The 13,237-nt window shown below is 34.7% G+C and overlaps 1 protein-coding gene across 2 annotated transcripts in view; it reads left to right on the top strand.

The window, feature by feature from the left end:
• The window catches only part of SCYL2 (SCY1 like pseudokinase 2), a 33,093-nt gene extending 22,232 nt beyond the window's left edge, over positions 1-10,861 (top strand). The window contains exons 10-19 of one of the 2 annotated variants that reach the window (XM_032183408.1): positions 67-78; positions 211-333; positions 1,443-1,556; positions 2,040-2,172; positions 3,891-4,009; positions 4,691-4,791; positions 5,460-5,526; positions 5,647-5,736; positions 6,943-7,062; positions 7,684-10,861. In XM_032183408.1, the coding sequence (XP_032039299.1) occupies positions 67-78; positions 211-333; positions 1,443-1,556; positions 2,040-2,172; positions 3,891-4,009; positions 4,691-4,791; positions 5,460-5,526; positions 5,647-5,736; positions 6,943-7,062; positions 7,684-8,337 (1,533 nt within the window). In that variant the 3' untranslated portion in view covers positions 8,338-10,861. The remainder of the gene's footprint in view (positions 1-66; positions 79-210; positions 334-1,442; positions 1,557-2,039; positions 2,173-3,890; positions 4,010-4,690; positions 4,792-5,459; positions 5,527-5,646; positions 5,737-6,942; positions 7,063-7,683) is intronic. The other variant, XM_032183417.1, reaches the window with a different exon arrangement.
• Positions 10,862-13,237: the final 2,376 nt, after the last annotated feature.

The following is a 13,237-nucleotide window of genomic DNA, read 5'->3' as shown; positions in this document are numbered from 1 at the left end:
ATTTGTATTTGATGTTCTTAAAATGCAATAATATGTCAAAGTGTTTTTTGTTTTCCATGCCTTCAGGCAAGCAACATGGTAAGTGATACCATTTACTGAGTTACAAGAAAACTTCTGAACTTCTAATGATAGATGCAATATACTTCAAATTGTAAGTATATGTTTCTGGAGTTAAAACTTTTGGCTTCTGAACTGTCTTTCTTTTCATAGATCTTACTGATCTTCCTGCAAAAAATGGACTTGCTTCTAACCAAAACTCCACCGGATGAAATAAAGAACAGCGTTCTACCAATGGTTTATAGAGCTTTGGAAGCACCTTCAATTCAGATCCAGGTATAGCAATTGCCACCTTTATTTAAAACTCCCTGATTTCACATGGAGCAACCACTTAACTTTGTTCTAATGCTCTTATTCTGGATTCTAACTAGGTACCGTAGCAAAAAGTAAGATGTACCTTTATGACACGTTACCTATACTGCAGAAACTGTGTGCATGCATGTTCTTACCAGTTAGTGATAGGTGGCTTACTCTGAGGTCCCACTGATACAAACATCTGTGTTGACAGTTAATGCGGAAGATCTGCTTTGCTGTAAAATCATGTTAGTTCAACTAATTTCTGGTGACATTTTTACATATCTGTATTATAATTTTTCTCTTTACACTTTATATACACTTTTAAGGTGTTTCTTGTTGTTTTTGAAAATAGAATTTTCCACTAGAAGTGGATTAACTTCCACTGGAATTAACTTCCATTTAAGCCAAAGGTATTCAGGAGTGGGAGGGGGGAGATAAACACAATATTAAATAAAGAAGGATTTGGATAAACAGATATGACTCTTACCCTTGCAAAGCCTTTGCCATACTATGGAGAGCAGTTTTTGTTTCTACATACTTGGCTTGAGATTTTTCTGCAGTAGCAGTTCAGTTATTCAGGTATTTACTTGCAACCTATACCTAATGTTGCTGTGCCTTATTTTTTGAGATTGGGCTGAAATTTCATTACTTTTGTTTCTTAAGTATGTTAAATATGCTCTTTTATAATTCAATCGGTTGTTATATTGCCGCAGAGCAGTATTGATAATGCTCAAATTTGCCTGACATTTGTAGAAAAACATTATGTTTTGATGACCCTCGTAATATAAGTTGTGTTTTTTGTAAAGGTGCTTTGTGAAAATGCACGATATTCTTGTTATCTATGTATTTTATTATTAATTTATGAATACATTTTCAAATACATTTTCCAAGTTGTATCTCTGTGTCATTATGTTTTATCATTCTAGGTATTTTTAAGTGAGTCTGCTTAGTTGAACATGATGGATATTTCCTTAAAAGGAAAGCTTGAGAAGACATTTTAAACTAATTTTGACCTTGAGTATGTTAGTACTAACTCTATAATAAATAGGCATGTTTCTTTTTAAACTTATGTGAAATATTTTTTATAGGAGCTTTGCCTAAACATAATTCCCACGTTTGCCAATTTAATAGATTACCCATCAATGAAAAATTCATTAATTCCAAGAATTAAAAATGCATGTTTGCAAACTTCTTCTCTTGCTGTAAGTATTCTAATAATTTTATCTGTTTCTCAGTCCTCAGAAAATGTTGTTAGTGTCAATTACATTGTTTATTACATTGTTTCTTTCTGCTGTTGTGTTTTTGAAGGAAAGCTCATGAGCGTGCCCAAATTTCTTCTTTGATTTTTTTTTTTTTTCAAAATAGTTTACTTTTTTTTTACTTTAACAATTTTTAAAGTGTTGTCAGCAACTGCCAACTGTTGTTAACAGTACTGTAACTATTGGTAACATGTGTTCCAGAGTATTATATGTTAGCAGTGTTTCTCTTGTAGAAAAGCTAATTTTTTTGTGAGCAATATGTAATTGTAAATTTTCCTTTCATAACACAAAAGTTTGCTTTAAATTGTCTTGAAATTTCAGATCTGAAGGTTGTAGTTTCAGAAATGCCTTTCTTCTGAGCTTTGTGTTTTCTTAGGCAAAATACAGTTAAGATTTTGTTTAAAATTTTGTTACCATACTTCATAGGTCCGGGTAAACTCACTAGTCTGCCTAGGAAAGATTTTGGAGTACTTAGATAAATGGTTTGTGCTTGATGACATTCTACCTTTTCTACAACAAATTCCATCCAAGGAACCTGCAGTGCTAATGGGAATTCTAGGTAATTAGTATTTTCAACTTTCTCTTTTATGCTTTTGATGTTGTAAATTTCAGAGATTCTTTGTAATCACTGATGATCTTTACATAGTGTATTGCTAATAACGTCTATTAAAAACTACTTGTTTCTGTTTCTTTAGTATGTCTCAGTTCAGTTACTGTATGTATTGTTGGTACTTCTGATCACTAGTATATGTATTTGCAGTCCTCAAGGCCCAACGTAGTTCTGAGTATTCTGGAGCTTTTAAGGTGTAATTATTGGCTTTTCTTACCACTCTTGTGTGTCAGGTACTATAAATCATTGTCTGTACAAATGTATTGCTCTTCACTGCTGGTTTTGTTAGACTCATTTTATTGGAGTTTTAAGCAAACACAGAGTGCCTTTGCACTGAAATGGAACTCAGTCTGGGTGAGGTTTCACAAAACAGCTAACAAAGCCTGGCATGGCTTATTACTTGTAGAGAAAGGAGACCTCACTCCCAGTTGTGCTTTTCTGGTGCCACTCTGGTGCTTGGCTAACTTAGGTTGTGTGATTTTAACAGCTTGAATGGGCTTGCGGAGACCAGTTGACCAGAGTCATTGCCAAGAAAGAGTAACTGTGTGGCCAGGTGTGGAGGACAGTGACCACTTATCTTACTGTTAGCAAAGCAGTAGATAGAAGACCATTTGCAACAGTTGAATCATACAGACAGCAATCCTCATTAAGCTGTACCATCACAGTAACAAATATATGATGGCAAAACTATTTTAACATCCTCAAAATCAGCAAGAGGGCATCTGTCTGTAGTAATTTCAGCGGCGCTCTCTTCAGTAATCCCTGATTCTTTGGCTTGCATTTGCTATCTAAGAATGAGGGAAAGTGTGTCTTTTACCTCGGTTGTTGTATTCTGGAATTCTACTTGGATACAGTGGATAAGCAAACCGCCGTTTGGAAATGAGGGGTTGAAATCAATTCATTATACTAGGGTTCCCTTTTTTTGGAACAATAATACTTTGCATCTGTGTGTGGTATCTTCTTTGGCCAGCTAACCACTCTGTTCTAATACAAACCATAGCAGATGAAGCTTTCTTCGCTTTCTGTGCCAGTATGTTCAGTGTCTGCCACCAGAAATGAACTATTTAAGCACACAGGAATCCTCCTGTCAGAAGCTGTATAGAACTGGTATGCTTAACACTGTATCCCTTGTGTGTGTCACTGTTTCTTTTTCAGTGATTTCACAACAAATAAAATATGTCCCATGATTTCTGATCCTATGTATAACACAGACCCAAACTTCTGGGTAAGAAGAGTCTTTTTAAAATGCAATTAGCGTTAGTTAAAACAGCATAATAATTACTCCTAGTCACTTGTCCTCCTAGGCAAGAATGCTTCCTTAGTTAATGCAGGTTAGTTTCTTTTGGCAATTTGTCAGTTAGTGGTAACTCATTTGCTCATGGTAATCTCTTCAAAGGTCCATAATCTTCAGGTGAATTATCTTAGAATACATTGACTAGTAATATCAGGTTTCATAGCTGCCAAGTATTACTTTGGGTCTTCTCTTGTTCTGAATGTTAGCAAAACATCTTGCTGTAATGTGTTTATATTGTGGATGAGTATTTAGTTCTTATGGCACAAAGAACCAATGTACAATCGAGTGATCAGTACACATAGAGTGCAACTTGGAGTTTGTTCACGTTATTTCCTAAACTTAACAATTTTGCTATTTTGATATTGTATATCAGGTATTTACAAATGTACATTTACTCATAAGAAGTTGGGAATTACCAAAGAACAACTTGCAGGAAAAGTATTACCCCATCTGATTCCTCTTAGTATTGAGAACAACCTTAATCTCAATCAGGTAGGAACAAAAACGTTCTGCATGTTTTTACTTGATAAATTTGCAGAGAATATATTTAAACTGTTGTCACAGGGGGAAAAAAAATACTGCTGTTTGTCTCTCTGTTTAAAGAAAAAAGGAATACAAATGCTTCCAATATTACTGTATTTGCATGCTTAACTTTGTTGTTTTCTCAGTGGAGATAACTGATCTATTATAAACCTTCAAAGTGAATACTGTCAGCTTCCAAATATCCTGCAAAAGCAGTTAACAGCTAGCATAATTGTAATTCAGATTAAAAGTTAAAGTGCAATCTTAATGTCTCTTCATTTAGTTTTGTATGTAAATATTGCACGTAATGTAAAAGTTTAGCAGTGTTCCTATGAAATAATTAAGAAATGGAATACCTAATAGGATTTTTCTGGGGGAGGGGAAACGTATCTGGTAGCTGTGCTTTTTGTCTGAGTTATCTCACTTCTGTTTTTTTCAGTAGTATGTTGTTTTCACTGTTTCAGTATACACTCCCCTAGTAGTTGAGTATCTAACACAAGGTATTGAAACTGGATTATAAATAACTTAAAAGCCTGTAGTTTATCTCACATAGTATACTGTAAGTTTTATGAGATACTACTTTTTAAGTTATACATGTCTTGTGTGTATATGTTATGCAAAATCCAAACTTCTTGTACATTTCTTTTACAGTTCAATTCTTTTATTTGTGTTATAAGAGATATGCTTAATAGATTGGAAGCAGAGCATAAAACAAAACTTGAGCAGCTTCATGTCATGCAAGAGCAACAGAAGTAAGTGCATGTGTATTAGAGATGAACTAAGTAAGCAGAAACTTATTTTTTCACAAATATGAGAAAACTAACCATACCAATAAAATACAGATAATACTCAGCTCAGTCACTGAGAATTACCTCAGATAAGCGCAATTGTTAGCAAAGATGTATTAGTCCTAGAATGATAGTGTTATTTTGTTATCAGTGGTTTTATAAAGTAAAATCCTTTACCCTTATGTTGTTCAGTTACAGTTTATTATAGTTCATACTCAGATCCACTAGTACAGTTGTGCCTTACGTGTATATGCCAAGAATAATTGCTTTTCTGTAGTTGATGAGAACACAAACCACACAGCAGAAACCATAAACATAGCAGCAGTGGTAGAAGGCAGAAGTGTTTGAAGATATTTTGAACTATTGAAGTTTCTAAGTCAAATTAACTTGAGCTACCCAAAGTCTGTGTCACCTCACTCAAAAGGAGGAACTAAAAACCACGTGAAATGATTGTTAGGAAACCTTTACAGATTACAATATTATAATTTTCCAGTCTCTTATAAGCATTCTAAATATGGCAGTGCTGTTGTAGTATTTTTTAAAACATTGTTTAAATGCAGAAGGATATTGTGTGCTGCTGAATAAGTGTTGTGGATGTGACTGTAATGCTATCTTTTTGTAATATTGTATAGATCTTTGGATATAGCTAATCAAATGAATGTGTCTGAAGAGGCAAGATCTAGTAGTACAAGTAATCAGGTAAGAGTCAGTATTTCATTGTATTACTTAGATGTAGAAATTTAAAATAAGTCAATATGTACATTATCTTAAGTTGCAGCATTTCACGTAACTTAGTTTTGTTTGTTTGATCTTAAATAGATTGACAAGGTATTCAATAATACTGGAACGGACCTTCTAACTAGTGGACCTGACAGTAAAGACAATGAATTATCATCAAAACAGAAAAAGGTATGGCTTTTTTGTTCTGGAGTTCTCTTACATCTATCTGTCTACTACAAGTTTGGTATGGTTGCGTAAAATGGGTATGTGTAAATATTTATCATATTAAAAGCTTTAAAAGAAAAACTGTTCCTGTATTATACAGTACAAGGCCTACTCACATGTGAAAATGCTCTGAAAAATGTTCAAATCACATCCTTGAATTTCTGTGAAAGCCTTTCCGTAAAAAAATGTCTCTGCACAAAGTAGGCAAATTAGGATTATAAATCTTTGGTCACTTTTTTCCTCCTTTTAGCTATTAGTAAAACTAAAGCTTCAATAGTGGATTTAGTTTGCCAAATCAAAATGATCAGGCGACTTTTTTATTTATAAAATCACAAATGGAGATGAAGATCAAAAATAGATTTTCATGTAGTAAACAACACTAACTTCTAGTGTAAAAATTCAAAGTTATGTGAAAAAGAGCAGTCAATATGTTAAGGATTGTTAACGTTAATATGTTCAGGGTATGTTAAGTTATGGTTTGGTACAGGAAACAAAGAAAAAGCATGACATGACACAGCTTATGCTTGCAGTTAATACTCAATTATAATATTATTTTCATGCCTATTAACTATTTAAATGCCTTCCCAGATTATATATGTTTTATCGTTTCTATTTCTAATTATCTGAAGCCTTTCCCTAATCTTAGGTGAAGGGGGAGTGTCCCTGTTTGAGCAGGAGGGTTGGGCCAGATGACCTCTAAAGGTCCCTTCCAACCTCAACCATGATTGTGTGATTTTTATGATTTTATCTTTCATTAAGAGTTAAAATCCTGAAAGGTTTCCTAAGCAATCTTAAAACAAAATTCCCTTTCAATTCCACTGTTGGTTGTAGTTCAAGTGCCAACAGGTACTTACGTGAACTCAAAAACTGGAAAGACTTTATCTTATGCCCAATATTAAGAAGTGAAAGGTAAAATAATCTTCTTGCAATACCTTTTTATTTCAGATGTGCCCAGAATTTCTCATTATGGTGCTTTTAATATTGTATTTATTTGCTTTAAGTACTTTTTAGCAATATATAGTAAGATTTTGTGCTTATCCACTTTGTTTTATATAAGTAATATTTTCTGTTCTACCACATATTGTTGAATTGACAGTGCTATTTATGAAATAAAAATAACAACAAATAACCATACTGTCCAACTTAGTGTTAGTACTTTCCCTTTTCAAGGCACCACTTACACTTGAAGAGAAGCAAAAGTTAGCTAAAGAACAAGAACAGGCACAGAAACTGAAGAGCCAACAACCTCTTAAGCCACAAGCAACTGCAATAACACCTCCAGTGAAGCAGGTGAGAAACAGCAAAGTATTGTACTGTTCCCATTGGAGCCATGATGCTTTTTTCTTTCAACTACTGTATGTATTTAGCATTTTTGTCCTGTGAATCACCTTTGTTTCAACTGGCATTACAGTGGTACAGTTGAGAAAACTAAGTTTTGACCTCCCTTCCATTTGTATCATTAGCAATATTTCCCAATTCTAAAATCGCAGTAGTTTCTAAAGGCACTGAAGACCATTGTTTAGATATGGGAAAAGCACATAGGGGAAAAAATAATAATAAAATTTTGCTCTGAAGAATTTATTATCTAAATACATAAAGATCTTGGTGTTAGGAATGGGGGGCTTGCAAGCAGATTGTGTGCTTGGTATACATCAGGTAGTACTTGATGTAAAGTCTTCATTGTCCAAGAAAAACTGCAAAACGATTAGTTCCAAGTAGCAAAGAATGAAAATAACGTAATTCCTCTTATATATAATTATATCTGATGCCCAATTCCATGCAATAAATTAGTTTCTGAAAAATGAATGCCACTTCCGCAGGAGCAGTGATAACTACTGTTACTAGTGTGTGTATACAGGAAAAGCGTTTAATTACATTTTATATATTAACTACATTTTATATATTTTGCAGACAAAAGACTTGACAGATACACTGATAGATAATATGTCATCTTTGACTAGCCATTCCATCAACAAAGCTATAGTGGCATCTTCAAACAGCTTCTCGTCTGTCCCTTCTATGGGTGTTGGAATGGGATTTTCATCACCTGTTGACAGCACAAAGAGAAATGTAACAACAAATGGACTGAATACTACTATGGGTTTTCAGACTGCTGGATTCAGTATGGGAAGTGGTCCCACTACTCAAAATTTCTTCAGTGGTCCAAGTGCAACAGGAACAACCAAGATGAACATTGTACCAACTGCCAATATGCCAAATTACAGTCCTATGAGTGCTGCATCTGCAATCTCTCCACTGACACAACAAAACAGACCCCCAGATATGTCTGCTTTAGATAATCTTTTTGGTCCTCAAAAACCCAAAGTTAGCATGAAACAGTTGGCTCAGCAGAAGTCAAACCAGTGGGTTAACCAGTTTGTACCCCCACAGGGGTCCCCAGGTGTGAGCAGTTCAGTCATGGGACCTCAGATGAACATGATAGGACAGCCTGGCTTTGGTATACAGGGTAATCCTTTCTTTGCTCCTCAGAACTTTGCACAACCAGCAAACACGATGACAAACAGCAGCTCAGCTAGTAATGACTTAAAAGATCTTTTTGGGTAAAATGTTTTGTTTTCTTCTTTCAAAGATTGATAAAATTTGAATCATGGGTAAGCTGATTAACATCTTTTTTGATTAGTAAAAGCATGGCTTGGGGAAACTTTCCACCCACCAAAGTAAAGACTTCTCCACTGGAAAAAGACTAATTTTTTCATTCACCTGGTAATGCAGTGGAATTGCATAAGTGCACAGCCATCTTATGTACTAAAGATTTCCCATCTCTTTACCCAACTTCAGAGCATTGAAGGTAGGATGCATGTATTGAATTGAACAAGAAGGAGCTAAAATTTCAAATATATTCAGAAGTGTATTCAATCAACTCCTGGATTTATAGAAAACTGTGTTTCTTGAACAGAAATGCTTAGGGGGTAATAACACTAGCAAATACAACTTAGTGCTATCCTGTCCTGTGGATCAGTTTTTTTGGTGTCTGCTAAATTCAACTTTTTTTTTTTTTTTTGATAAGTTGTCACCTGAATTTCACACAAATTGTCATTATGCCCTATTATTACAGTTTGCAGAAGGTAAATTCTTATGTTATCTCAGAATGCTTTGTTAGCCATGCTATATAGTAATATCTCTAACTGATAACTGTGAAAGAGGCTAAGAAAAAATATTTTGCCTTTCTTCTCTTATGAGATGATTAGAATCGATGTGGAAGTAAACTGCAAGATTGAGTGGTTATAAAATTTTGTCCAAGTTTGGAATAGAGGAAGAACTCTGCTCCAATTGACAACCCGTTTTACAATGTCAGATCCTTGTTACCAACCCCATAGTAAAAGCCACATACCACTTAAGTGGGATTTTAAAATACATGTGATGACTTGGTTGTGTGTACTATACATTTCAGTGTTTTGGTTACCTTGATACTGCTTCTAACTGGTGTGAAAAAGAAGAATATGACTTGTTATGGAACCTCCCAGAAAAAAAATGTCCGTAAAATTTAAGTGTTGACTGCCCCAGCTTCTTACAGTTGGTTTGGTTACACAGAAATATCTTGGATTAGTTATTTGGGGCTCTGTTGGGAAGATGAGAAAGGGCTGACTGGTAGAAGTTTCACATGGTTTTGTGAAAAAGCAGACTGCCATAAATTGCCTTGACTAGAATAAACTATTATATTTTAATTTTGTTTTAATTTAAGTCCTTATGAAGGATAGATGACTATGAAGTGAGTTCTCAAATACAGATTTGTAAGCTAAGCTCTAGAATATATGGTAAATACGCAGGTATTCCAGATCCCTTTTATTGTATTATTCCAAATTTAATAAAGTTCTCCAGAAAATGAAGCAGTAATTTCTTCTACTTCCCAGAAGGCTGATGTTCAGCTTGCCCATGATAGAATCTCTGCTCTGTCAGATACTACTGTTGGGTTTTAATTTCTTCTTTCCTAGGAATTTCAGGAACTTTCTTATGTAATATTTTGGAGACCCTAGCTGGCTATTTTGAGAAGGAAAGAACTAGTTACCTTTTTTTATGGAAAGCCTACATGCTTTATTTTTCAAAGCCTTTCACTGAAGAAATCGTTCTTTCATTTGCTGCTTAAGAAACCAAAGGGCCTTATGCTGTAAATGTGACTTGTATTTTGGTATATTTCCACAGTTCTAAGCGGTAATAGCATTAAGCATATTTCTTAAAGAATTGTTCATGTATTATAGCTGCTGCCTTAGTCCTGTTATTTTAAAATACCTGGGACCAGTGAAATTGTGGTTTAGAAAACAATGCCTAACACATTGTGATGCTTATGTGCTGTTAATATTCATGGTAAACATCGTAGATTATGTTAAAATATCTGTGTAAACTTAACTACGATCCTAGAACTGTTAAACTATTTAAGTTCATTTACAGTCGCTAGTACTCTATACTCTCAATCACACTAACGTCTTCTTTTATGTCAACTTTAGAAAGCTACATTTTGTTAGGGTAACTTAAGGCAAGACTAAGAAGAATTACTTGAATCTGTATTCCTCTAAATTATTCAGAAAATAAGGTTAAATTAAAAATAACATCTCTTGGGACTCTACAATGTATTACATTAACATATCTGGTAAAGGCAGTCTTATACATCAGTGTCCTGACTTGGGTTTTCAGTACCTGATCCTTCTTTTGTTAGAAGCTTTCAGAACTGGTTTTAGGTTTAAGTTTTGGAGGGAAAGTAGCTATGGAGGGAAAGCTAACAGAAAAAAATAAATTATCAGATTGTGATAAAATTTTGCATACTAGACTCCTAAACTCTGGGGATTGGAACATGTACTTTTGGCATGGGCTGTTGGAGAATATAATGTGTTTTGTAAGAAAGCCAAAACAATGTTAAAATGTTAAGAATGTTAAAAGTAAGAAAAGTTCTTCCATGCAGTGCTAATGTGTTAGAATAATATTTTTATCTGGCTCAAGTAATATGAAATGTTTTCCATTTTGTATTTCAGAGCATAATTTTGATTTCTCCATCACAATTTTCAGAATGACCAGAGTAGAATAGCTACAAAAGAAAACTGAAAAGGGAGTTTATGAAAACAATAGCAAATTTTCTTTTCAGTTATTTAAAAATACAAATGGAAAAGTAATTTCAGTTAAAATCAGAGAGTCACATCCCTCTTCCATGTAGTTGCTTCCTATTTAGTATGTTGGGAAGCTATATATCTGTGAACTTCTCTAATTATTTCTGCTTAACTTAGAAGAGCAGTTGCAAGAAGTCACCAAGGCCGTATGCCACTTAGTGCCTGCTAAGATAGCTGTTCTCTAGGAGGCCTTGTCCAGATCATTTTTCCCCTTGCACATCATCATTTTGTGGCCCTGAAAGAGGCCGAAAGACTCACGTTGTGGCCAAAGTGAACACCACTGTCTGAAAACAACAGCTGTATTTCAGATCCAATTCATTGTTTGGGTAAGAGTAGGAGGAAGGGACTATGTTATAAACTGTGGGCCCTCCAGGGGCCTTCTATTTCTGGACTTGGATGGAAAGCAGTTACATCTAGTCTGGCCTGAAGTAGAGGGGACTATGTAACCCCGCCCTTTTCTTAAAAAGAGAGAAGTTTGAAATGGTATCTGATGAAGAAATTGCAAATTTATTACTGAAATAGTAAGCTGATATAAAATACATATTTATTATAATGCTTTGACAAATGTAAGTTACATAAAATTTCTGCACTGTATATTCAACCTCATTTAAAGAAATAATAATATATTGAAGCGTGGCAGGTTATATCATCATGTTACAGACCTTCACCATGCACATCTATTGTACCTGCCCAGCTCACCTGGTTTACTTTCTGTTCATTTGTAAAGGAGGAGCAAAGAGGAGAGGGGAGTAAGTTCCTGTTCTTTAATTGATTTATCCATTTACTACAGAAGGAGAAATGCAAAGAAAGGAAGTGGAAATAGCTGCACATTTTAAGCATAAGCATTAATGGTGCTTTTGCTGTTCTGTTGTATGCTAAATGAATACTCTTGTACCAAGCAAGACAGCAGTCTTTTCTGTATTAGAATTGTTAGCTCAATGTTTTTGTATATATATATATTTTTAAGTTTCAAAGTCCCTGAAGCATTCTATGAAAACCCAGTCTTAGAAAACTAATCCTGTTGATGGAAGGATTGTGCTAAAGAGGCTTCAAAAACCTGTTCTGTTGGGGCTGTCAGAGAGGAACCTTCAAACTATTGACTTACTGAGTAGCTTAAAAGACTTTAGGTCTGCCTTTCCTCAAAAGGAGAAAAATGGGAGCGAAATGGTATGAGTGTCATTTCAAGGATGGAGGAAGGAGCAGGTTTTTTGTTTCTTTTCGTACAAGTGGTATGGATCAGGCAGAAAACAGCCTGTGTAGCCTGCATATGTAAAGAGGACAGCAGTACCAGCCTTTTGAAAGATAATGGAGTCTACCAGCTACCTGGAAGATGAAAAACTTTACTGGGAACATGGGTAGAGTGTCCTAGTTTGTTTTAATGAAGATTGTATGTCTGCCTCTCTCAGTAGCGATGTGAATTAGAAATGACTTAGGGAAGTTGTGGCCTTAGAGGTCTGCCCAGATGTTGAGTACTCCCAAGTAGAATGATGAATTTTTGAATGCATGGGTGCACAATGTTTTGAGCCTTATTTAAAACGTTTCTTTCCTGTTAAGCTTTGTTAACAATATCTCTTTCAGATTGATTTGGAACTTCCAGAAATATCCCAGTGGCCTCCTAAAGTTAGAAAAAAAGTTATCATTTTTTACTGTAATCCCTGTTGTGTATATGTCTGTAGGTAGGTAGCTGTGTATTTGGACTGCAGGATTACAGATTTTTAAGATCAATTACACCATGAGAGCAAAGTTAAAATGAGAAGTTACATTTAAATCAAATCCCACAAGACTTCCATACAGGCAAGCAATTATGATACTTCTGTTAAGTATTATAAATTCATATTGTTTAGTCCACCTACATCTACATGACTTGAGCAAAAGAGTACGGTTTTTAAAAGGTAAGTTTATGAAAACTGGGTCTCTCATTACAGATGAAATTGTTGAACTCTGCAGTGATTTTTGTTTATTGATGAGTTTTTTTATGGGGGGGGAGTGAATTCACTAATTTGTGCCATTTCCAATTAAATAAATGTAGGGAAGGGGAATACAGAAATATCCTGTTGTATATGTGACCCTTTTTGTTCTTTGTTAAGAGAAATGCTGCATTTTATATACTCATTGTGAACTTTTATTCTGAAATAGCTGTGAGAAAAACTATCTGGAGAACTTCAGATGATTTAGCTGATTTTCAAGTGAGGTCCTGCTTCATACCTATCTTTCCACAAGGTTTTGACTGCCATACAAGTAAAGTACACAGGGCAGTAAAACCTTGGATTCATACACCAAATCTTGCCTTCCAGGCCTCGCACCTGCATCAACTGAACATATAAGCAAACCCCTGAAGTTGTATTGTC

This window comes from Aythya fuligula, chromosome 1 (assembly GCF_009819795.1).
Source record: "Aythya fuligula isolate bAytFul2 chromosome 1, bAytFul2.pri, whole genome shotgun sequence".
NCBI lineage: Eukaryota > Metazoa > Chordata > Aves > Anseriformes > Anatidae > Aythya > Aythya fuligula.
The sequence above is the reverse complement of the archived record's forward strand: the minus strand, read 5'-3'. Positions and strand labels throughout refer to the sequence as shown.